This window comes from Hippoglossus hippoglossus, chromosome 5, assembly GCF_009819705.1.
Source record: "Hippoglossus hippoglossus isolate fHipHip1 chromosome 5, fHipHip1.pri, whole genome shotgun sequence".
NCBI lineage: Eukaryota > Metazoa > Chordata > Actinopteri > Pleuronectiformes > Pleuronectidae > Hippoglossus > Hippoglossus hippoglossus.
This window is the reverse complement of record NC_047155.1, coordinates 7139016-7164393: the sequence shown is the minus strand read 5'-3', so window position 1 is coordinate 7164393 and position 25378 is coordinate 7139016. Positions and strand designations below refer to the sequence as shown.

At 41.4% G+C, this 25378-nt stretch overlaps 2 protein-coding genes across 9 annotated transcripts in view; both read left to right on the top strand.

Moving 5' to 3' along the window:
• tead3b (TEA domain family member 3 b) overlaps positions 1-9872 on the top strand; it is a 31152-nt gene extending 21280 nt beyond the window's left edge. Inside the window, exons 3-14 of one of the 6 annotated variants that reach the window (XM_034585245.1) lie at positions 1688-1752; positions 2978-3040; positions 5124-5135; positions 6487-6612; positions 6698-6741; positions 6901-6957; positions 7408-7472; positions 7581-7717; positions 7967-8140; positions 8832-8975; positions 9072-9224; positions 9585-9872. In XM_034585245.1, coding sequence (XP_034441136.1) covers positions 1688-1752; positions 2978-3040; positions 5124-5135; positions 6487-6612; positions 6698-6741; positions 6901-6957; positions 7408-7472; positions 7581-7717; positions 7967-8140; positions 8832-8975; positions 9072-9224; positions 9585-9698 — 1154 coding nt within the window. In that variant the 3' untranslated portion in view covers positions 9699-9872. Of the gene's footprint in view, positions 1-1687; positions 1753-2765; positions 2829-2977; positions 3041-5123; positions 5136-6486; positions 6613-6697; positions 6742-6900; positions 6958-7407; positions 7475-7553; positions 7718-7966; positions 8141-8831; positions 8976-9071; positions 9225-9584 lie in introns of all 6 variants that reach the window. The other 5 variants (XM_034585241.1, XM_034585244.1, XM_034585240.1 and 2 more) reach the window with 5 other exon arrangements.
• Positions 9873-13931: 4059 nt separating this feature from the next.
• On the top strand, positions 13932-23465 carry smpd2b (sphingomyelin phosphodiesterase 2b). 3 transcript variants are annotated; one of them, XM_034585899.1, is made up of 11 exons: positions 13932-14215; positions 16434-16535; positions 16888-16984; positions 17086-17162; positions 17647-17740; positions 18431-18520; positions 19973-20055; positions 20172-20304; positions 20709-20813; positions 20910-21081; positions 21894-23465. In XM_034585899.1, exons 2-11 carry the CDS (start codon positions 16486-16488, stop codon positions 22310-22312), a joined length of 1320 nt encoding a protein of 439 aa, XP_034441790.1. In that variant the 5' UTR covers positions 13932-14215; positions 16434-16485; the 3' UTR covers positions 22313-23465. The 3 variants fall into 3 exon arrangements, with proteins under 3 accessions (XP_034441790.1, XP_034441789.1, XP_034441786.1); XM_034585898.1 differs by having other exon boundaries at positions 13932-14227; positions 16451-16535; XM_034585895.1 differs by having other exon boundaries at positions 13933-14224.
• The last annotated feature ends 1913 nt before the right edge of the window (positions 23466-25378 follow it).

The following is a 25378-nucleotide window of genomic DNA, read 5'->3' as shown; positions in this document are numbered from 1 at the left end:
AGGGGCCACCTCGGTATCGGCAGACAGCTCGGCCCTGCTGGCTGACCGCCGGGCCGACTGGTTGGAGAGCCTGGCGAGGCCTGCGAGCCTGCTGGAGGTGGCCTTCAGTACTTTTATGGTAATTGCACTAAGGGCCTTCTGGAGGCCAAACGCTAAAGAGTGTGTGAACAAACAGGACTTGTTCCTCCTGTCATTATGTGTCTGGGGACCCAGAGCTGTTAAACCCTAGACGTCCGAGACACTCAGTCTATTGTGAGTGTCTGTGTGTGTGTGTTCGAGGAAAACACATCTTGACCAGTTTTCGTTGGTGAAAAATTTTCCTGTCAGCAACTTTGGGAGAGTTGAGGTCATTATTCATAATGATACAGCGGTTCAACCTCTCCCTTTGGCCCCAACGCTCATCCGCAGAAACCCAGTAAGCGTGACTTGGCAGCGAGGAGACGTGAAAAAGACCGATGGACCGACTTTTCCCCCCTCGAGGCAACATTATAATGCATTTTGCACTTCTCACACACTAAAGATGATTTTCTGCTCGAACCCCGGGCCCGCACTCCGGAGCACATGCTCGGCTACTGGACGTGAAGAAGGGACCCACGGAGGCCCCGGGGAACAGCAGCCTGTTCCCTGCACAACCTGTTTGTGCAGAATGTCGAGAGTAGATGTTATGTCATGAAAAACATGGTTCTGTTTTCTAAGCACTCTCTGTAATTAGGCGACGGGGCCATGTGAGCAGACAATAGGGATGTGTGAAACGAGTCGGTGGAAACGTTGGGGGGGGAAACAGAACCAAAACAGAAACCAGCCTTATATGAAACTTTGATTTTTTAAAAACCTCTGCTGTAGGAGACAGAGGTGTCATTGTGGCTCATGGCCGATGGTCAAAGGCGGTTTGCCCTGGGTCTGAGGAGCTCTGGGAAAAGGTCACACTGCTGCTCCTCTTGACGTGACACACGTATTCCAAGGTTTAACTAGAGCGCCACCTTCTGTCCACTTTAGGGTATTATCACTGATCTGTCTCTCGTTACCTTCGCCTATGAGGTGATGTGTCTGTGTCGTTTGGGGAGGCAGATCCGGTCTTTTTATTCGTTTTTCTTTAACATTGCAAGATAGGAGGGTTTTTTATGACATTTTTCCCAAGAAATTATGAGTCAGATCTTGAAGAATAAATCAGATACACTGGGGACTGATATCTATGAGCGTGTGCAAACTGGCTTGGCTTGATAGAATTTAAGATTTGACCCTTGGTAACCATGAAACTTGGTGGGAGGATGCGATATGAGTCAGGGAAGAACACATTACATTTTTGAGCAAATCCAGATCAGGAGGTGGATCCAAGATACATTTTTCTTTAACATTGCTACACAACATTTTCGTTAATTTCTCAGAGAATTGTGTATTAATCCTGAAAAACGTCTGACTTTTTTAAGAGTTAGTATCAGTGAGTTTGTGGAATTTTGTATGGATCCAAATAAAGATCTGGTTCTAGAGGATTTAAAGTTGGTTTTATAATATTTTTTTATAGCTGCTGCATGGAAGCAAATGGGGCTACAAACCTGTAACTACCACCACCATGTAGCTGAGAAATGTGATGTGGCTTGTTGTAATTTAAGATGTGTACAGACTGACATTCTATTTTGTTTTCTTGTTCAGTCTGAGACCTTCTTTTCTTTTGTTTTTTTGGTTGCAGGTCGCAATGAATTGATAGCAAGGTACATCAAGCTGAGGACAGGCAAAACCCGCACAAGAAAACAGGTAAACAAGCTTTACTCACGCTGATGACTGAATTACAACAGTCATGCATGTGTTTGGTTTAAGTTACTGACATCACCAGTCGAATAGTCGTAATAAAAATGGCACTAGATTAATGAAAATGTGTAACTTCAGCAGCTAATTCCTTGTGCCTCAACACAAAATGTCGGTTTACAAGTTGGTTTAGTTATATGTATTTCTTATTGTCAACAAGTCCCTTTAAAAGCCCAAACCAACACTGTTATTAACTGTCTCTCAGCATCATGTGTGAGGAATCAAAATAAATGTCACCACAAGCACTCCATGAGATTTTAAGAGAAAACGTGTGTCATACATCATTTTAATGAGATTTTGGCAGCAGTCAAGATCCATGGGACAAAGCAATAAGATATATCAGGATCAAAAATGTTGTTGTATCAAGTTATTGTTGGTTTTGGGTTTTTCGTGGGATCTGATATGAAGAAAAATATAGAATATCACCAGCACATCCTTTAAATCATCTATTTTAGTTTGAACGTATTAACACTGGTTGATAAAACGATATAAATCATTTTTCATCACTAGCATTATAACAAAAGTCCAGTAAGTATCAATATAATGTTTATACATATAACACATAAATGATCGACCTCAGATTTGTCAAATGTTTTGCTGTTTATCAAATGTTTGTCTGTCACTGCTCATAAAGAGGAAGTTTAAACTAAATCCTTCACTCAGGAGAAAAAAAGTTTGAAGTTTAAAATAAATAATAACGTGATATTTATCATGATCATTATCAATGTTGACTGATGTGAAAATATTTATCTTGTTATCATGTTTAGCCACAGCATGTACTGATAAGAACTCCTAATGTGTGTGTTATTACTGTAAGTGTGTGTGTGATTTTGTGTTTGTGTGAATACAAGTCTGCGCCTGCATGCATATGTGTGTGTGTGTGTGTCTGTGTGTGTGTGCGCGCGCATGTATGTGAGTGAATGTTGTTTTTACGCTCAAAAAACTGTCTCACACCCCTTTAGGTGTCTAGTCACATACAGGTGTTAGCGCGGAAGAAAGTTCGTGAATACCAGGCTGGTATAAAGGTAGGTGCCGCCAACCTGCCTCACGGCAACCACTGACTGAGCGTCCCTTTCCTCTTTGGTTACGGCTTCTCTCTTTCTTTTCTTCCCTTGTCTTTTCTTCTCCCTGTCTCCTTTTCCTCTTCCCTCCTCTTGGCTATTCTTCTGTGCAGGTTTCTAGCCACTTGCAGGTTCTCGCCCGGAGAAAATCTCGCGAGATCCAGTCAAAGCTAAAGGTATGCGCTTCACCGCGGGCTCGGCGGGGCTTGTATAGGCTTGGCTTTGCACTAACCAGTTAATCTGTGCGTATTATCAGTCTCTGTGCTGATGCGAGGCCACTTCCTGCTGGATAAGTGGACGCAAGCTTGGCAAGCAAGAATCCCAGTGTAACAACTAGTTGCTAAAATCTCTGAGAATAGAAAAATAACCCCAGTCCTGCTCTGGTATCATGCATGAGGTACACAGTGCAACAGTCAAAGCTTTTTAACTTCTACCGTAGGTCTGAGCTGCATTAATTATGGGCCCTAATCTTTAAAGTAGAACTGTTTAAAGTAGAATAGTTGATTCTGAAGCTTCTGCCCACACAGGTTGTTATGATGAGCCCAGTGAAAGGTTGTTCAGCTGCATGATGCTACAGCTCTTTCTCTGCCTCCGCAGCAAACTCTACTTCTCTTAGACTTCTTCTTTCTCTAAAACTCGCTCTAAAACCTTTCCCTAAAACTGTAGTTGCTACTTCAAGTTCCTCTAATGTGTCTGTTTGTAATGTCTTTAGTAAAACTGGACATTAATTAAGATTAATCTTTGATTACCGTATTTCTTCTTTTGACTTCCAGTACTTCTGGTCTGTTCATGCTTATTTTATGGTTTTTGCATATTTCCATGTTCTGTACACAGTCCATAAATCAGACACAAGTAAATACAGAGACTTTGTGGCATTTGTAGCGCTGACTTCAACATAGATTAACCCCTTCATGCAGACTAATGCACCTGGTGTCACACCGAGATAAATTAACCAACCTTTCAGTGGTGTCAGTCCACCAAGTTGTAGTTAGTGTGATGATCTACAAGGAAAGGAAACTGATTTCTCACATCACTTACAAATCATCAAGTAGATTTTAGTTACACTTCTTTCCTCTCTGTCCTGTTAGAGAAACTGTGACCGAATCATTCCTGCTCTTATTTACTTTCAGATCATGGAATCAGAAATGTTTGCAGAAATCAAAAACTGTGTGTTCAGCCTTCTTCATCTAATATGTTATAACCAACAGGAGGCAGTGTTGTGTTCTTAAATCATGTTTTATGTACTTAAAAGGGCCTAAAAATGCTGCGCGGTGACTTTGATCTGCTTGAAGGGGTTAATCATGATTTGTTCTGTTCTTTCTGTGACTACTCTTTTTTTGCACACACATCCTCATTCCTTCACAAAACATGACATATTTGATTGGACATCTGTTTGATTATTTATAAAATCATTTTATCCTCATGTGTTCATCTTAAACTTTATTATGCTTCATGATTTCAACTTGGTCTGATAGTTTGGTCACTGCTGTAACTCTGTTCTTGGAGCTCTTAAGCATTAATCATCATGTGGTGCATCTGGTAATGCCGTTGTAGCCATTGCTCTGCTCAGGGATTTACTCGGCATTTAAGTTGATGTCTTTTAAGATCAAATGGCTCGTGGTCATAAAGTAAATTTGTAGCATCAGCTGAACAAACATGAAGGAAAAATGTCTCAGTGCACCAGCCATCTATATACCACACTGAAGGCTTGTGCAAAAATCAACCTCTGAGGATTTGAATTATTTGACTATTTGCATCATTTTCTTTCTGTTGAATTATTACTCAAGTGGTCCCCAGTTATATACAGAATTTTATCAGAAAGTCACAAAATATGTCTTTATCCTTTGCCTTCTTTTGTGCAAACATATGTTGAATTACTTGCAATTATTTCAACATTTTACTCTTGTCCAATTAAATGTTTTTATATATATATATACATATATACTGCATTATTTCAATCATATATGTCGTATTACATGTGCTGTAGACAATTCGGGAAACTTGCTGTATTCAAAAGTAAAAAAATGTGTGATTAATAGTTTGGAAATATATCTTTAATTTACCGTCATAACGTCTAAACCAGAGCAAACTGTTATTCATGGTGTGAATTATGAGTTTTTAAAAACCATGTCTACAGTTTGAGAAAGATAAGAGAAACTTCAGTTGTTTTTTCTCTTATCTCAAACAAAACTCTTAAACTAATCTTAACTCATCGTTAAAACTGCACAGCACTAATGGTTTCTCTCTTTTTTGATTCAGGCGATGAATTTGGTAAGTGAATCCGACTTGTGCAATATGCTTCCCTGCTCCCCTTTGTTTGGCAGCACCAGTGCACTGTCCCCTTGCTATGGCCCTCTGCTGGCATGGCCTCTCCCCCCCCCCCATCGCTATCCCATAATGAAGCAATGCTCAGGAAACAGTCACGCTTTGAACCCAGTGCTGCTGCGCATCCTGCCTGACGTAGTGCAATCCCCCTCAGCCGCGGCCAAAAGCCAAAGTCTTGCTTGCTTTGCACAAGGTGTCCCTTTTTGATTTGGGGTCTCGCTTCTGAGGCATCTGTCTTTCAATCTCAGAATTAATCACTGAATTAGCTCAAATGCATTATTTAAAAAACATTAAAAAAGAGCAATAGGATGCATTTTTAACGAGCGGGGCTCTGAGTAGGGAGCAAACCGCCGCCAAGGCCCAACAGTCCCCATATGAATTCAGAATTAACCTGATCTGGATTTTTATCTGGATCTGCAACAAATTGCACACACTCATAAATATCAGTCCCCTAAACATGCCTGATTTTTTTATTCATCAAGATCTATGAATTATTCTCTGAGAGATCAGCAAAAATGCTGCAAAATGCCCCATTTTGCAAAGTTAAAGAAAGAGAAAAGAAAAAAATTCCTGCATCTGCACCAAAATTGTATGGGTTCTTCCTCGGGTCATGCTCCACCCCTCTAGAACATTTCAAGGAAATCGGATGAGTAGTTTTTCATAATCCTGCTAACAAACCAACACATGAAGATGAAAACATAGCCTCCTTGGCGGATGTGATGAAGTTTGAAAATATTGAAATGAAAGTAAACTGCTCAGATGTGTTTGTAGATGATAAACTGTGCCGTGCAGCGTGGACATGAATCTGTTTGCTTTGTTGTGCTGCTTATCTCATGACTTCCATCCGCATGGTTAAACTTGAATTTGTGGATATTTACTCTCAGACGTAACGTGAAAACAAAACTGCATTCCATTCCAAGCCAGTGCGTTTACTTTATTTATTCTCTTCTTCCTGTGGTGATTCTGATAACACACCTTCACACCCTCAGTTTGAATCGTTGGGTTTACGTTGCTTCATTTTCTCAGTTCTTCTCTTCGCTTCCATGTGTCCAGCTGCTCTTTGAACATCATTAAAACATCAGTGTTATCTTCCATTTAGAGTTTTTATTGAATTTTACGCTAAACCTGAATTTACTATGACTGTTAGACTATAAAATGCATTGATTTTACAATCAGATGTTTTTCGATAGCTGTAAATAGACTCAACCATTAATCATTCAGGATCATGCAAAGCAATGGATACATGTTTAGGTTATGGCGCCACCTTGTGGTTGACTCCCCTCATCTCTGTTTGTAGGATCAGGCATCTAAAGACAAAGCCCTGCAGAACATGGCAGCACTGTCGTCTGCACAGATCGTCTCACCGAGTATGATAAAGAACCACCTTCCGCCGCTGCCTCCTGCCCCCTACCAACAGCACAGAGTGAGACCTCCCCCAAGGAACTGTTAGGAAATATTAACTTTAATTTGAAGCAGCTACTGACAGTTGTTTATTTTTCACTCTCCAGTTCTGGCCTGGTCCCATCCCAGGACAGCCGGGACCCTCTCAGGAGTAAGTAAACCCCCCACATGTTATCTGGTGGGACCCACCGTGGTGTATATTGTAAAGACTGTTGCTATTGACGAGTAAATGCTTAACCCAGTGAGGTTAGGTGTAATGTCAGGTGGGTATTGGAAGGCATGATTAACAGACCATATTTTTGCACACCAGGCTGGTTCTAGATCTCAACCCGGGAAGGCCTCCTGGGCTTGGCCGCTCCAGCCATTCGTAAGTTCCCCCTAGCCGTGGTCCAGCAATGAGCACACAGTACAACTAACTCCTCCTCTACACTGTATGTTACTGTATGTTTCCTGCACTGATGTAAACCAAGCAAATTAACTGCTTCAAATTTGATGTAAACTTAATCTTCTTTTGATAATTTGAGATCAGGGAAAAAGTAAGAAACTCTGCAAATGTTTAATTAGATTTTATTCTTAATTTTGTTGTCATTAAAACCATAATTGATGCTGTTTTGCATCATTAAGAAACAATGAAGCAGGTGGACTCACGCCTAGCTGGTGCAGCAACACATGCTTACACCGAGACACTAACTGGAAGACTTCTATCAAAAATACAGATATATTAAAAACCCCATGTGCCACAAGCATCAGATTATTATTCAATGTCACTATTTGGTTTATATATCGTTGTGTCATCATGTTATTCACTGTCTTTCAGTATCAAAACTTTTGCACAGCCGCCGTACCCAAGCCTATCAGGTCCTTTACCACAGTCCATACCAAGTGAGTATGCAACCAAACATGTGGGTGACCTGGAAATGACAGCGCACGATCACAGTGACTTATTCCTGTGTGTGTTTGTGGGTGTGGGCGTGTGTGTGGGTGGTTCAGGTTATGAGTCCTTGGCGCCTCCTCCTGCACCATCTGCCACAGCAGTGCCAGTGTGGCAGGACCGGACCATCGCCTCCTCTAAGCTGCGGATGCTGGAGTACTCGGCCTTCATGGAGGTTCAGAGAGACCCAGACAACGTGAGTTAAAGCTTCCTGCAGAGAAAGACGTCACAGGAGTTTTTTTAAAGACAATTCTGGTGTCGGACGAGCATCTCTAATCTCGAGTGTCTCATATAAAGCAAAGTCTAAGAAGGGCAGAATCTTCAAATGGTCTATTGTAGAGATCTCATGTCGGAAACCATCAAAAGTCAATGCAGTGTCTCTTTACAGAACTTTTTGCAGCTCAACCTTGAAACTGCTTGTTTCTTTTGTCTCTGTCCACCACAGTACAGCAAACATCTGTTTGTCCACATTGGACAGACCAACCCCTCGTACAGCGACCCGCTGCTCGAGGCGGTGGACATCCGGCAGATCTACGACAAGTTCCCTGAGAAGAAGGGCGGGCTCAAAGAGCTTTATGAGAAAGGCCCTCAGAACGCTTTCTTCCTAGTTAAATTCTGGGTGAGTCGTCACCATCTGCCAGTTTTTAGATGTTCTTGAACATTTGTCTTCCATTATGTCCTTTGGCTTTTTCCTCACATTGAAATCTTCTTTACGTGCAGCGAACACCCATCTCGAACATCTGTCTCACTTTCTCATGTAAAACACTTCAAATGCAAAAGGCGATAGATTAGATTTCATGAATTCATTGTATCCAATCGAATTTCCTCCTCCTTTGTGAAGTGGAAGCTACACGTCAACACTTCCAAAGACCTCTGCAGCTATTTTCTCACAGTGACTCATGGCTTCAGTGACCTGTGGTAATGAAATACAGCTTCTGAAAACCACTTCCTTTTCCTGCAACACAATGGTGTTTGTATTAGTGAGGGACTCTATCTTGAGGTTGTTGACGAGGCTCTGCACAGTACATTGCTTCATCGTGTATGCTGCACTTCACTTCCTGTTTGTCTCTTGCCCGTGTTGTTTTTTGTAACAGAAACAAAAATAGCTGATAATTCTTCAAGGCTATTATGCTCTGATGTGTTTTTGTCTTGTCTGATCTATCTGTCTTTGATCTTATTGTAAAGCACGTTGAGCTGCATGTTATGTATGAAGGGTGCTTTTGTAGTGTATAGAATGTGAGAAAACATGTAATGCTCTCTAATGATCTGATAATCGAACCGATCTCTCATATAATCTGTGCGCTCTGCAGGCGGACCTGAACAGCAGCGGCATGCAGGACGGCCCCGGCTCTTTCTACGGTGTCAGCAGCCAGTACAGCAGCATTGAGAACATGACGATCACCGTTTCAACCAAAGTCTGCTCGTTCGGCAAGCAGGTTGTCGAGAAAGTAGAGGTGAAAGATACACTGAGGAATGTGATCATGGACCAAACAGGACGGAAACTTGATTTAAACTCACTGCTGTCCTGTGTGTGTGTGTGTGTGTTGCAGACAGAGTACGCCCGTCTGGAAGGAGGAAAGTGTGTTTACAGGATCCACCGCTCTCCGATGTGCGAGTACATGATCAACTTCATCCACAAACTCAAACACTTGCCTGAAAAATACATGATGAACAGTGTTCTTGAAAACTTCACCATCCTGCAGGTAAAACACAGTTGATTATATGATTTGATTGTGGAAAGAATAGTTTGGCATTTTTTGGGGAAGAACAAATATTCACTGTCTTTACCGCAAGTTAACATGAAGCCTAGACCGTAAGTAAAGATGGACGACGCGTCTCCACTTCCTCCCATTGTCCAAACTTATCAGAAAAATTATTATTACAGCATCAGTGCCCCATTCACTAACATGGAGGAGGTAGGGTTAGCATAGAGGGGCTGGTAGGCGGATTTTGCTAAACGTGATTACGAGAGTCAAAATGTCAAACTATTCTTTTAACAAATACTAAACAGAATGTGCGACTTCCTGTTTCCCCTTTGACCTTTTTACGTTCTCGCCCTGCAGGTGGTGACGAACCGTGACACCCAGGAGACCCTGCTCTGTATAGCGTTTGTGTTTGAGGTTTCCACGAGCGAACACGGAGCTCAGTACCACGTCTACAGACTTGTCAAAGACTAACAGCTCTTTCAGGGAGGTTTGGGGAAAAGCCAGACACAAAGCGTGACACAATCTCTCTTCGACCAGCTCAACCATCCAGGAAAAAAACCAGAAGAAAACATTCAAACGATGATAGACCGAACTAACAAGGACAGATTCATTCACGAGGAAACAAAAGAGTGATACTCAACGTGCCGACGCGCAAAGAAATTTTTGAAGAATTACGGATTTTTCGAACAACTATAGCTATTTTTTCCATGTGTTCAAACATGCTTTAGATGAAGTGGGTCACTTTTGCCAAGGTAACTGATGGAGCTCGAAATGTTTTTATTGAGGGAGCGAGAATGTGTTTTGTGGGCGGAGAAGAACCCTGATGTTTTCCGAGGGAATACACTCTGAGCAATAATGGAGTGTGTGTGTGCCAGAATGAAAAGGTCGAGACAACAGAACCACAGAAGGGGGAAATCCAGAGCCAAGTGATGTTGTTGCCGTAGGAAAGCAAGCAAGTGCCTTTTCTCCAAAGATATCATTGCCTGCCACTTTGAATTGCCTTTTATTACTACCTCTTGTTTTTAAATGAACAGAAAATAGTCATACAGGTGTATTTTGTCAAAAAAAAAAGAAAAAAATTGGAAATAGGATGTCCGGAGAATTTGATCCGGACTTTCTCCGGAGGTTTCCTTTCACAGACGAACAACGCAGCAGGAGATTCTCCGCTGAGAGACAACACAGAAATCTCCGGAGCGTTCAGGTGAGGGCTGGTGCTGCAGGCCAGAGGCAGGTAGTAACGTATTAATTCCGCTGTGGAGATCTCTAGTTTTTGTTTACAGCCCATCGACACCGGCGTCGGCCCCTCGTCACCAAAAGCTCTTTTGACATTGTAGTCGGTGTCTTCTACGTGTACGGCTTCGCTTCTTCATCCTGAGATATTTGTTTTCTCTTTAGTTTTTTGTTAGAAACGTCATCAACACACCCGCTCGCTCGTGGTGAATCCCTACGGAGGATCTCCTGCTGTGTTCTCACATCAGGTCCTCCAGACTTTCTGCAGAGTTTTCACTAGCGGGCTGACCCGGAGAAGGTCCGCAGAAAGTCTGCAGGCTCTCACTCGGACATTTGCGTTCACACATACAAGCCCCTTCTGAGAATGTCTGGAGGATCTCTGGAGTTCAGTGCATGTCTGAAAGCAGCTAATGAAACATCAGATTCACACCTATTTCGAGGCAGTTTTTGTATTTGGGCACAAAGAGGAACGGGGTGGGATGACTAATTTTCATGTAGCCTGTTGTTTTACAAAAAAATAGTCCCATGTTTTACAGTCCAAGTGTACAGGGAGAAGGTTTATTGTGTTACCGTATTATTAAAGTTCTGCTTTTTTATGTTTTCTTACACAGTAAAAAAAAAAAAATCAGGTCTTACAAGCATCTATCTATAACTGACTTTTGACACTAAGGATGCCTTGTACCATTAGCGGCCTGACGTGAAGCCGAGGCTTTACCAATCCTTACGAGATCCCCTGTTATTTCTCTGTGTTTGAAGACATGTGCTCGGTTGCACTTAAGACGATCCAGAAGTGGGGTGAATCAACAGCAGTGCTTATTTTCTGCCTTGAGTTATGTAGCCTAATTGAAAAGAGAAAAAAAAAAAAGAATTGTTTCTGTACTGTGAGTCAGTGGATGCTAAAGGAATACGTGTTACATAGGAGTGTTTGTTTTTCTGGAGGGGGACAGGGAGGGTGACCTTTATGTTCATATTTGTGATCAATATTAACTCAGCACTCAAACTCAGACCATGGCTAAAGTGAAGAGAAGTGAATCACTGTTTCTTTTGTTTAAAAAAGAGATCGTATGCTGTGAAGACGGCTCATTTGCTTCACCCGTCTCTCCGCGTAATGTGCGGAGAGGCTGCATCCAGCCAGAAAAGTTCAGTTTTGATATTTAAGACATTTTTACACATGAAATAATTTTGAAATCAAACTTAATAATTATTGAGAGCTATTGTCTCTGTGCTGTGGAGTATGACCTTTGATTGTTATTTATGGGGTTGGTGAACAAATAGCGGGGGGGGGGAGGGAGGGGGCGGGGGGGGGGGGGGGGGGGGGGTCCTGGAGATGTATCGATCATTTTCCACTGTGATGGAGAATGTGTAAGTATTGCAGGACTCTGAACTAGAGACAGGATTCACTGTCGTCCCATGAGTCACTGCTGGACACGTGTCTACTCTATGTGGTTCACTGGACAATTTTGCTATAAAGGTTCAAATTTAAGATATTTGTGCGGTGGAATAATTGCACCTGGCTTTGAATGTCATATTTCACGAGCTAGATACAATAACACTCCTCCTCTAGCAGGTTTTCTCAATCCATCTTTTATACAGACATTTTTTTTTCCCCCATTATCAAGATTAATGTTTTGTTGTCTTTTTGACTTTCAGTGTCCGCCATATGCTTCACTGAAAATAATGTGTGACTGTGCTGACATTGAAAATTAATAATGAGATATCTAATGTATCATATTCTGAATGGTGTGGGCGTTTTTTTTTTTTTTTTCGTTTTGTGTTTTGGTTTAAGGTGGTTTAATATTGTCTTTGTTACCATTGTGCATTGCAATTTTATACTTCAAAGTAGAGGTTGGACTATATAATCAAACAAATGTATCTAACAATAAAAGACGCATGGTGCCTTTGGGGCCATTTTTTCCCCCGAAAACTTATTAAACATGTTTGTAAATTTGTTTTTTGTCCACAATTTTTCTTTTTGCACCAACATATCAGAGGCATATAGTAATAAATATTTATATTAGCGTTGTCTTCCATCCTGTTTTAAACTTGAAGCACAACTTTGCATTTATTTCAGGGTTCTCTCTCAGGGTGTTGCACCAAACTCTGGTGTGGGAATTTCAGCTGCAAATTTGTTTTTAAACTTTATCAGCTGTTACAAAGTTGTGCTTTCAAAGTATTTCAAAAATAATTGCATTGGGCTTTAACAAGTGTATACAATAAATTGACCCACAGAGAAAATCTTGTAAATGTAACTGTAAATGTGAATATTCTGGTCTTTTCCATGCAGTTCATCCTCTACAGGGTCACATTTCAGATCATGAGTTTGGTGTTACACCTAAAACCGCACGGGAAAATCTGTAGTCACTGGTAGAAAAAGTGGAACTAGAAAGTACACGAGAGCATGTGAGGAAGAAAGTACTTGAGGAAATGTAAGAAAAGCAAATTTGGAGAACATTCTATAATAATAACATATATAACAATATATCAATTTGATATATTTTTACAATAGACAATTTTATAATGTTTCACAGGTGGAAGAAGTGTTCACATTCTTTACTTTAGTAAAAGTAAAGATTAAACAATGTGTGATGCTTCCTCAGAAATCAATGAGTCTGCAGTTAGTCCAGAATGCTGCCACTCAGCTTTTGACACAATGGAACCATATCAGCCCTGTTTGTTTTAGGATTGATTGAGACCTTTTATCTCCCCACGAGCCTGAGATCCTCTGGGAAGGCGTTGCTGGCCTTTCCAAAATCAAGTCTGAAAACCAAAGGAGGCAGAGTCTTCGTCGTGAGGGCCCTACACTTTGGAACAATCTGCCACAAGAGACAAGAGGAGCAGAATCAGTTTTATCTCTCATCTCAAGACACATCGCTATAAAATGCTTTTATTGTATGATGTCTAAGACCTTTAATATTTGTATCTTTATTTTTATAATTTATTTACTGATTGTGGATTTTATATTGTTTGTTGAAAAGCACTTGGTTGTATTAAAAAAGTGCGACACAAATAAAGTTATTATAATTTCTACAGTAGGCTATTTATGGCTGAATTGTAATGGGAGTACAAGTATCATGAAATGGAAATACTCAAGTACTAAGTAGAGTACACATATCTCAAATCTGCAGGACAGAGAAGTGCATGAGTAAATGTAAATAAGGGTAAGTTAATAATCCACTGATTTTAATGAAGTTATTTTACTGAAGCTGAAAGAACTCAACTTTCCAGAATGAACCGCGCCTGAGGCGGACCCAAACCGGAAGCCAGGTCTTCAAAATAAACGCTTCTATAAAAAGAAGTGGATTTTAAGGATATTTGAAATCCACTCTTTGTACTTGAGTAATCACAAAGCTTATAACCGAAATGAAAGTGATCCACACGTGCACTCGTGGGCTCAAAATGACCTCAACGCGGACACAGCTCGAGCCTCCGCTTTATTCTGAGGGTAAAAAACTCGACCGGAAGTCACGAACGTATACAAATCCCAGCTGACCGGACACCGGCTCGTATAAAGCATCCATGACACCGACAGAGACAACACGGAGCGATGAGAGCGGATCCACGGCGCTGAGCTAGTGTGTTAGCGGTGCATGCTAACTAAGCACATACACTACATTTATAAATAACCCGAGAGGGGGGGTGGGGGGGGAATCACACCAGCACTAGCAGCTACAAGGAAGTGCTGCGGCTCCACGGTCAGAAACCTAACGCTGCGGTGTTAAACCCACTACGGTCCCGGTTCACTTCGGCGGATTCCACAGGTTCGTGAGGTGAGTTGAACCGGACGAGAGATACAAATCCACGAGTGACGGGAGCTGCAGAGTTTAGCGTCCAGCTCCGTGTAAACACACACGGAGCTAAGGGGCTAGCTGGAGTCGAGCAGCGGGCTGGTGACGTTATCTCCAATTGAATAACGGGCTGAATGTCCCAGTTGCGTGTTTAATGGTGGAGCTGCCGGTTCTCTACTGGTTTCAGTGGTGTGCGGGTCCAGCGGAGGACGTGTTCATAAAGCTAATGGAGCAGGTGGGACTTCAGTGTTAGCTCGAACTTTCTCCCCTCATCTACGAGCTAATGCTGCTCAGCCTCTGCAGCTCTGATTCAGATTTTCTGATTTTCAATTCAGATCTCTGCAGCTGATTATTGTTTTCCAGTATCAAATCGTCTGTGGATTAATTTATTGTTTCATATATTTGACTTAAAGTGTCAGAAAAATTATTAATACTGAAACTGACATCTTCTAAATCTTTTATTTTGTGTCTCAAAGTCAGAGGATATTGACTTTACTGTCATGTATGATAGAGAAAATAATCAAATCATCTCTTTTCATAAGTGAGAGAATTGTATTTATAAAGCACCTTTCAAAAGCAAAGTTACAAGGTGCTGTACAAAACAAACATTAAGATAAAAACAGGAAATAACACAATCAAAGAATAAAAACTACACAGAGGTCAAGCAAAAACAATGGAACCTTAAGGACTAGAACAAGACGGTGAGGTGAAGACAATCAAACCCTGATTATCTCTATGTGATAAGATCATCTGAGAACTAAGGTTCACAACAAGAAATATTGTGCAAAAATATAAGACACTAAAAATATAAAGTAGATGTTATGAATAGTTTGTATTCTCTTGGTTTCTATAGGGTCCCATTGTGGTGCCTTTAAGAGTCTTAAATATGTTAAAATATTATGCACTAAAACTTAAATACTTTAAAAAAGGTCTTGATTAGGATAATTGTTCATTTAACGTTGCCTCCCTCATCCTTTTTAAAATAATTTTTCAAGAGAAATGTTTTGGCGGCATGCGTGTGTCGTCTGTGCTTGACACAGGTCGTAAATTAATTTAGTTATGGTCTTAAAAAGTCTTAAATCTAACCAGGTGAAACCTGCAGAAACCCCCTTTTTTATCTGTTAGCTTCTTACAAACCACATTAAACAGAAAACAAATCAATATTAGCCGTGACCAACAAATTCCACGACACCGCTGCTCGTACTTCTCTCTATGGAGACAGTTCTACAGGAGGCCACTGTTACCCTGGCTATGACATGTATTGTCTGTGCAATCCTTTGTGATTGATGCAGCATCCCCTCAGTACTTTGGATGTACACACACAGATGCACTGTACAAGTTAAAATGTATTTAAGTATTTTAAACTCTGAGGGGAATTGTGTGTTTCTGTGCTGTTTTTTTTCCTCTCTGTACTGACACGACAAATAGCTTGTGTTGCCCGTTACAAATCAACCGTTACCTCTGGCATCATTTGCCCCTGGATTCTATTCACCACACAGTTGCTTCCCCCTCTTTTCTTAAGACAGAGCAAAGCCATGTCAGCACTCTGTGTGGGGCCGGCGTATTGTTGCACTCCCAGGAGAAAGGAGGGAATGCCTTTTGACTTTGTCTCCTTTTTTTATTAACTCTTCATTTCCCCACTGCGCTGCACAGCGAGGCCCGACCGGGTCAGCTCGGTTCTGACACCTCATTTATACAGTGTATATTTCTATCGTTCTTTTGCTCATTGCATAGTTCAGTTTACTTCAACTTAACCTCCCACATTTTCACAGATATTTGCACTGTACTTTTTAATCTAATGAAACAATTCAAGTTGAATGGTTGAGATGTTTTTACAGTTATTGGTTAAAAATGGAAAATGTGCTGAATTGTTTAAAGTACAAGAACTGGAGGTTTAGTTCTCCTGTCTGCTTAGTTTGCACTTTTGAAGCTTACTGTGCAGTCTTTAATGTGCACTGTCTCACTCAGACTCGTGACTTATGTGCCCTTTCATATTGTATATTTTTACATTGCATTTTAACCTTTACTTACTAGTTCCAGCTGACTATCTCTCAAAGTCCCTTTTTTATCAGTGTTAATATGTATTTGCAGGATGTGTTCACCTCATCATGTGTCCATTGTGTGTAATGTGGTTATTTGAGATTAGATAACAAAAATCAACATCTAACATCATTTGTATGTGTCTCATCAGGTGCTGAGTCATCTCTCCTGATCTGAAACGACTGATCCGCTGATCTGTCATCATGACGAACACAGACTCTAGCAGGATCCGGGTCTTCTCTCTCAACTGCTGGTCAGTGGCTGTGGTTTGTTTATAATGAACTTTATTTAACAATGCTACAAAGTGCTTCACAAAGAAGAAATAAAACCAGACAAGTGGATAAAATGAGAATTAGACAAAGAAACAGGAGCAGAGAAACAGAATGATAATGATCAAATAAATCAATTAATCAATATAGATAAGAGCTGATATCAACCTGTTGTAAAACCTTTCACATAGTTTGAATAAGAAGCTGGAGACTAAGTCTGTTCAATGGGTGCTGAGCTCCATGTGACCAGCAGTTGTGACTCATTGCACCGTTTTCTGTCTATACAGATGTTTGCACAAAAAAACATTTTCCATTATTCCTTGCTTCTCTTTTCAGGGGGATCCGTTACAGCAGCAAACAATGTTCCCAGCGCTACGTCATGATTGGAGACATGTTGTGCCGAGAAGAGCACGATATTGTCTTACTGCAAGAGGTCAGTGGTGTGGAGCCTCTGAACGGACTTCTCAGCTCATGCACGTAGTTATATTCTGTGTATTCTATATGCATATGAACAACATCTGTGTTTTCTTTCAGGTGTGGAGTGAGAAAGACTACATGTCCCTGAAAAAGAAACTTGCCTGTAGCCACCCTCACTCTCATTACTTCAAAAGGTAAAGCTTCTACTCCTGTCACAGGGTCGCTGTGCAATCGTTTCTCATCTTGTTACCTTTGAGTTTCTTTCAGTCTGTGATCAGAATTCATGAAAAACGTTTCTCCGTCTTCAAAAGGTTCCCCGAAGCCATGTCAGACAAATTTGCTTACATGGCATTGATCCATCTGTAAAACTTAACTGGGGCTCGGGCCACTACCTGACGGATTAACTTTTGCAGCTTAATTCTGTCTTGACCCTCATACCAAGGCACAAGACTGAGATTAATCAAAGGCCCGTCATCCTTAATCCCCTCTGCAGCTCTCAGAAATGTCAACTTCACTACATAAGTTCTCACATCTCTTACAGATAACACCTACTTACCACAGCATAATGCAGATCTACATGCAGACCAGACATGACTTGCATTTGTTTTTTTTCTGAAGCTAATGTGTGTTTGAGTGTGGAACATGTAACTTGATTCTGCTTTTTCTTTCCTTCTGCAGCGGGGTCATAGGAAGTGGGCTGGCCCTTTTCTCCAAACACAGAATCCACGACACATTTCTTTATCGCTACTCACTGAACGGTTATCCATACATGGTAAGTCTGGTCGGGCTGAGGGAAGGGATTTGAACACAGTTTAAAGACGTAGTCCAACTCTTTTCTTCAGTCAGTAGTAATAGTATAGTAATCTGTATTTAAACAGCACTTTTCAATATGTAGATTCCAAAGTGCTTCAGAACGTAGCAATTAATACATATAAGTCATAAATTCATCAGGTTTAAAAGGCAGTATTTGAAATTTTCAAAAATAAATTTAGAATTCTAGTAAAAGGTTCTCGAGTACAAGTTCGTTAAGAAGGAGCCTAAAAGAATTTACTGAATCAACCGATGAATCTTTCCTGGGTAGATCATTCCAGAGCCCCAGGGCCCGGACTCTAAGTACTCCTTTCCCTTTAGTTTTCAACTGGGGTTTTGGGAGAGATAAAGAAACCACTGCCCAAGGATCTCAAGATACAAGTCACTGCCTAAAAGGTCACATGTAAAACACGGAGATAGGGCTGGAGGAATCTTTAAAGTGATGAGCAAGGAATGATTCTAAAACATACTGGGAGATAGTGTAAAGAGTCTAAATTGTCACAGTGCATCACTGCAACAGCAAAAGACAGATAAACACACCAACCTGTGACCAATGATCCACTGTTGTTTTCTTATTTCCTGCTATACCTGATCATTGTATATTTCCTTTTCCCTTCCCTAAATTCTCTTTCTGCATTTCCCTCGTATTCAGGCTCACCATGGAGACTGGTTCGGGGGTAAAGCCGTTGGGATGGCCGTCATAGGCATCGGCAACGTGACTGCAAATGTCTACGTGACTCATGTAAGGGTTCACACCTCACAGCTCTCGGCTCTCTGTTTATTATATGCTGTTACTGATCGATGATCATGGTAATCTCCCGCCTCGACTACTGCAGTGCCCTTCGGCAGGGCCTCCCTTCTTTTACAATGCACTCCCTGGAGATTGTGCAGAGTGCTGAGACATGTCTTTATGCTAAAAGAGCACATGTCACTCCACTGCTCCCGTGGAGCTCAGAGGACTATCATCTGTCGTTGTCATCCCTGAACACCAGGCTGTGACGGTACAGACAGTTCTCCTTTGTGTTTCCTAGATAGTGGAATGATATCAGAGCAGGAGCATCTCTCTCCGTCTTCAAGAACCTTGTCTCTTCTGAGAGCACCTCCCCTTTTTAACACCTCTCACACCCTCACATGACCAACTAGCTCTTACCTTTTTGTTCACTGATCTCCCGCACTGTCTTATTGAGAAAATTAAGCACTTAATTACTTGGAAATATTGATGGTTTAAGTCTATTAATTAATTTAGTCTTTACTAGTGCAGTGCCCGTTCTAAACCTGCCTGTTTTGAATTGGGCTGTTTGCTTGACCTGTGGTGATGTTGGTTGCATCTTTCTGATACTGTAAAAGTGACCTGCACTAACTGAGCCACAGCAAGTACAGACCTGCTGCAGGACTCAGTCCAGAGAAGCCTGAAGCTGCTCCACCGCTGCTGCACAAAGAGCAAAGATGTTTATATATCAAAGTACAGTGAAGCTTGACTCAGTATACAGAATCCAGAACTGGAGAATGGGTTCTCAACAATGTCAATTATGTTGAGATGTCCCCCCTGCTGCTGCTACAGAGCGCTGGTCACCTGTTTATTCTCATTGAAGTTATTAAATGTCCAAATTCTTCCAAATTCCACACTGCACCTTCTCGGAACCTCAGACATCTTATCGCCAAGTGTGAAGGCGATAAGATGAATAGTTCTGGAGATATGCGAGCCACAGACAGACAGCACAGTTTGCATAGTGTCTCTTACATATTCACCACATATCTGTGTTATGTTACTGAGTCCCCTTATCGCTGTTGCAGCTATAGGAGCCAAGGTTGAGTTTGGAGGCCAGATAACACTCTGACCTTCTTTGAGACAGATAGAGAAGACACCATAATGTTATGCTGAGATGAGCCAAGGTTTAGATCAATGTGTCCAATAGAGTAGCTCCATATGAGGACTAATGATGCAATACAATTTTTAACTTGTTAACTTTCTGTACAGCTCGTCAGCCTGGTATCTTGAGAATAAATAATTCCACTGAAGACACCATCCGTCTCTAGAAAAACTGCATTCCTTCAACCTGCAGGGTTTGTCTCCCTGAGGTCTCGTATTGCATTGAAGAGACTTCAGTGTTGTAAAGTGACTTTGGATAAAAGCATCAGCCAAATGAGTAAAAGTAACAGATCAATTGATTCTGTCCCTGTGTATTGACTTCAGCTGCATGCGGAGTACTGCAGAGAGAAGGACTCGTATCTACCTCACAGAGTGGTCCAGGCCTGGGAGCTGCAGCAGTTTGTTCGGTATTGTCTCTTTGCTTCTTCATTCTGCACAATTCCAACCACTGTTTGTTTGCTCTGCTGTACAGTTTGATATTTTTCATTAATTATCCATTAATGTGTTTTTCTGCATCCATCAGGCACACCTCTGCTGGAGCAGATATGGTTATTTTAGGTGGTGACCTCAACCTGCACCCTCAGGACCTCGGGAACAGACTATTGATGTCTTACACTGGACTCCGAGACTCCTATTTAGAGACAGATAAATTTGATGTAGGTAATAATAATGTTCAGATTTAACCAGTATCTTTGTTGTTGTGACGGCCGGAATTCGTATCCGTTATGATGATATTTTACTTCAGTCACCCTGCGTTCTTCAAGCCATTTTTTTGATAAAAAAGCGAGGTTGACCATGTCTTTAATACTCTGGTATCATCCAAGTTACTTTAAAACGTCTTGCATGCACCAACGTAAATATCATGAAAAAGTACAACTGTATAATTTATCATTGACCAGAGTGTATGTGTACAAAGGTGTTTCCTTACGTGTCATTGTTGAACCTTATCTTAAGAAAAATCTCATCACAACTGACAGAAGTAATGGTGAATTCTGCAAAAGTGCGTTGTAAAGATAGAAATTGATTCCTGTTGTGATTAGACATGTTTTTTCTGTTGCAGGGATGTGAGGATGGTATCACTCTAATAGCCGACAACCCTTTCACCAATAAAAAGGACCTTGTTCCCTTTGAGAAAGGAATCCGAATCGACTACATCTTGTTCAAAGTGAGTGGAAACTTTACGTTGACACACCTTGCTTTGTTTTTATCACTTCCTGTTCATACCAATATGTGTTTTTTTTGCAATGTATTTTATTCTCAGGGTTCTCCTAAAACAGACGTTTTCTGCGACTCCATGTCCACCACCAAAGGCTCCGTCGCCGACCAACCTTTCCCGTACTCCGATCACGAGGCTCTGACCGCTGAACTGAGGCTGGAGACCCACACTCCACCTGGGGCGGGAAGAGACAAGAATTTAAAAGACTCTTCTACAGGTATTATTGTTGGTAACTATGCAGATCAGGTGGCATGGGAATGGTTTTGTTTCTTAAATTGTTGGCCCGTCACTTTCTCAACGGTAATAAAATTTAGTTCAGACTTTCGTGCCCCCTCAGGATGAATCGTAATGAGTTTTGTGATCCATTTTGGTCCAGAAGTTTGGTTTATTAGTCCATTCATTTGGAATTAGAATGATTGCAAATATAAGAATGCGACCTACAAAAATACCCTACATTTAGTTTGTAGCTAAAATTTGTTGTTTTACTATCTGCATTTAAAAAAGAAAATTCATGTTTAGATTTTAAATGTGAGCATGTTGGCATTCTGATGTTTACACTTAGCCCATTATTAAAACTGGGTTTCTCTCTGGGGTGACCTTGTGCTGGCCAGTGATTTTAATCCTGTTCAAATTGTTACACCTTCTGTTCACCTGCTGTTTTGCTTTTATCTTTTCTGTTTTCTCCTGTTCGTCCTGTAATTTAAATTATGATATTGTAAAGTGGATTTCTATGTGTCTTTTTTAATCAACTTCTCACTTTTGAGAACAGAGGAAGTCAGAGAGGTCTTGTCATCAACGTATTAGAATATTTTGAAACCAGTACAATGAGCAAGACATCACAAAAGTTCATTACGTCGGCTGCTGTAACATTGTGGTCTGTGCTAAAATGTCATCATGGATTTAATATCGTCCGGAACAATAAGTTACAAGAAAGACGATGAATATTTAATTTAACGTTGATCCTTCCGATCAGAGCTTAATCACAACCTCACAGTGCTGCTAACCTGCTGCTCTCCGTCTTGTCCTCAGGGAAGTTGGCCGAGCTGGTTGACATCGTGACAGAGGCCCGTACTGAAGTCAAAGTCGGCCTGCACTGCGCAGAGAGGATGCGCTACACAGCGAAGCGCACCGGGGTGATGGGGGTGGCTCTGCTGCTCCTGGAGCTGGCCATCGCTGCCGTGCCCTGGTTGGCTCTGGGAGCTGAGCAGCCTTTCCCTTCCACATCCTTCTACCTGCTGGCCGGGCTCTGCTTCGCCATCCTGCTGACCACCACTATGCTGTACATCTTCTACACCATGGAGGTGAAGTCTCTCCAGGGGGCGGAGGACCAGATGAGGCTGGCTGTAGGAAGTCTGCAGGAGGGTCTTCGGGGCTTTACTTTGGCTCAGGCCCTCAACGCCGCGCGGAAGCCTCCAGGGGGTCTCAGTGCATGTAACCCAGAGGAGTAACGTCAGAGCTAACTGGGTCAAAACTGGCTCCCTGTAATGAAGCCTTTGAAATTAGCTTTACGATGGATGTTTGAGGAAGTCGTCGCTCCTCTGAATGTGTTTTTAAGCCCTAGAAATTTAGATTTGTACCGCAGAATGCAGGAGTTGAGCTATAATCGAAGAACGTTTCAGATAGTCGTGCTGTACACAATCATGCTTTGGCATTTTTATACTTTTTCTACATATGTATACATACATATTCGTCGTTAGCCCTTGATTACCTCTAGATTTCCCTCTATGCAGCTCCACAAGTGTTCTTCCTATTAGACAGTGAGACATGTCTGTGCTTAAACGTCATAACGATGACCTACTGTGTTTGTCAAGCCTCAGGCCCAATTTGCATTCCACCCTCCAGTAGTATCATTGGGACCAGTTGTTTCTGTTTTTGATATCATGCTTCCCCCTTTGTGATTTTTAGAGAGTCCACCGCACAATCGTAGAGGGTCCAGACTGTGGGCAGATTTACTTACAGAGGGGATGCACACGAGACACCGACACTCCGAAAGATTTTAGGTTTACATTCAGATCTGTTACATGTTTTTTACTCCGCAGACCAGATCACTGGGAAGTAAAACTTAGAAAAAACGAGGATGCTCAGGCCAGTTTCGACTTCTCAGTGTAGAATATATATAGTGAAGGAGAAGGGGGCACATTTTACCTGCGTATCTCAGTTCTCATGTTCAGTCACTAACACACCAAAGTAAAGCTGTAGGAATGTGCTGAAGATTCTGCTTTATATGCTCTTAACTTTCACTTAATCAAATCGCATGAATTTACTTTACAAAGCATCTTGTGCTGCAGGAATTTTAAATGAATCACTTAATATATCTTACATGTGCATTGCACTTGGTTGACTAAACTGATATACGACTTCTGTGGATGTTTTCTGGGAGACGACTTAATGTACATATCGCTGTAAAACAGTGTTAAGACTCAGCTGGAGACAAACCACGACTGATTGATTTAATATAAATTCTTAATTATAACCTAGATATTAGAAAGATACTTAAATTTTACTATGAATCTTAGAATTTCAGATGATTCCTGATGTTCATTCCAATTGAAAATTGTGATGGGCATGATAATTAAGCAATAATAAAGATATTTACTTACTCGTGCGTCTGGACTGGTTTTGTATAAATGAGTCCACAGAAATGTTCACTGATGCACAACAGTTCCACTCTTTCACCACAAGAGGACACCCTACGATTGACGGGCAACTTTTCAAATGAAAATACTTCCTGCTGACAATTAACCAAACTGGTTCTTTGGCAGCAATGTGGAGATAAAGGAAAGACACTCTGAGGGAGGAGACTCCAAAGTTACCAGATCAAACTGTCCTGTCAGCACATGTACTCCCTCAGGGGAGGCCCATCCATGGGTGTAGTGCATTTAAAATGTTATAACGAATTTAATAAAAAAATAATAGAGGAATCTTGCACACCATTGCACTCAGTCATTTAAGAACATTTGTAAAGAACAGTTAGAGAAAATCTGTTTTTATAAAGTTTTGTACAACTGTTTTTAGTCTGAGTTTTCAACATTGAACTGTTAATGCAACATAAGAAGAGAGAAGGCTTTGTTGTCCAACATACTATAAGGAATAGACGGTAGATACTCTAATTAACTCTTATTGACGTAAGAGAACCTGTTGGTTTGGAACACAGGCCTTGTTACACATTGTGATCTGTTCTGTATCCAGGAGCCACACGGGCAGTGAATCACCATCATAAATAACGTCAATGAACGTCACAAAGTACAGTGCACATCCAAAAATACCAGAGAATAGAATTCACGTGGTGAGCAAACATCAAACAGAGACAACTGAGGCAGAATCAGACATGTGTCTCACCTCCGGGGAGATGAAGGCACAGAAAGAGAGGAGAGAAGACCAGGGACAGACGTTTAACCATTTTATTTAAGCACTGGAATGAAAATACAGAGAATATGCACATTACGCAAAACCTCTTACCACAGACACCACTACACATACTGGGGTAAACTGCAGTGGCAGAGGATGATTACATGAGGATTTCTGTGACGCAGGCAGAAATATGTTTCACATAAATCCAAACAGGACCTGGAAGATGTTCTGTCATTTTGGGGTGAACAGACCATAATAAGTGTAAATGCAGCAGGATGTGTTTTCGCTGACCTCCAGTGGTCGAAGTTCCTGCTTTGCAGCTGCAGGGTTGTCAAGTTTTATTTATTTTATTTATTCATTTCATTTTCATCGTCACAAAATCCCCCCATAATCCATTCGGGTGCGCTGGATTTCTTTGGAGTTGATGCGATGACTTTATATGACAAGATTTTTAAATGTTTTTTTGTCACATCAGGCTTTAAAACTTTTGCTTGACAATGAACAAAGAAAAGAAAAAGTGCCATAAAAGTGTTCCCTGCTTGAATATCAGTGGCCTCCAGACACCTGCAGAATCTGTTGGCCTGTGGGAATCTTTACTCACCTGCTCGTCCTCCATAAAACCTCAGAGACATTAATCACTGAGAGGAAGTGCACAGAGAGAGAGACAGACAGAGGAGACAGACAGAGGAGACAGAGAGAGACATAGAGAGAGAGAGAGAGACAGACAGAGATAGTAGAGAGAGAGAGACATACAGACAGACAGACACAGAGAGACAGACAGAGGAGACAGAGAGAGACATAGAGAGAGAGACAGACAGACAGACAGACAGACAGACAGACAGAGACACACAGAGACAGACAGACAGAGAGACAAATAGATAGAGATAGAGAGACAGAGAGAGAGAGACACAGAGAGAGAGAGACAGAAAGGCAGAGAGACACAGACAGACAGAGAGACAGACAGACAGAGATAGAGGGACACACAGACAGATATACAAAGAGAGACAGACAGATATACATAGAGAGACACAGACAGACAGAGAGACAGACAGACATAGAGAGAGGGACACAGACAGATATACACAGAGAGAGATAGAGACAGACAGACAGACAGACAGACTTGAGAGTTCATGACAGTACACCTCACGTGTTGTTGGTGCATC

Coding starts and splice junctions, on each gene's coding strand:
- smpd2b (XM_034585899.1), top strand. CDS start 16,486: ATGACGAACACAGACTCTAGCAGGATCCGGGTCTTCTCTCTCAACTGC. Junction 16,985..17,085: donor ATATTGTCTTACTGCAAGAG/GTCAGTGGTGTG, acceptor GTTTTCTTTCAG/GTGTGGAGTGAGAAAGACTA. Junction 20,056..20,171: donor GAGCTGCAGCAGTTTGTTCG/GTATTGTCTCTT, acceptor TGCATCCATCAG/GCACACCTCTGCTGGAGCAG.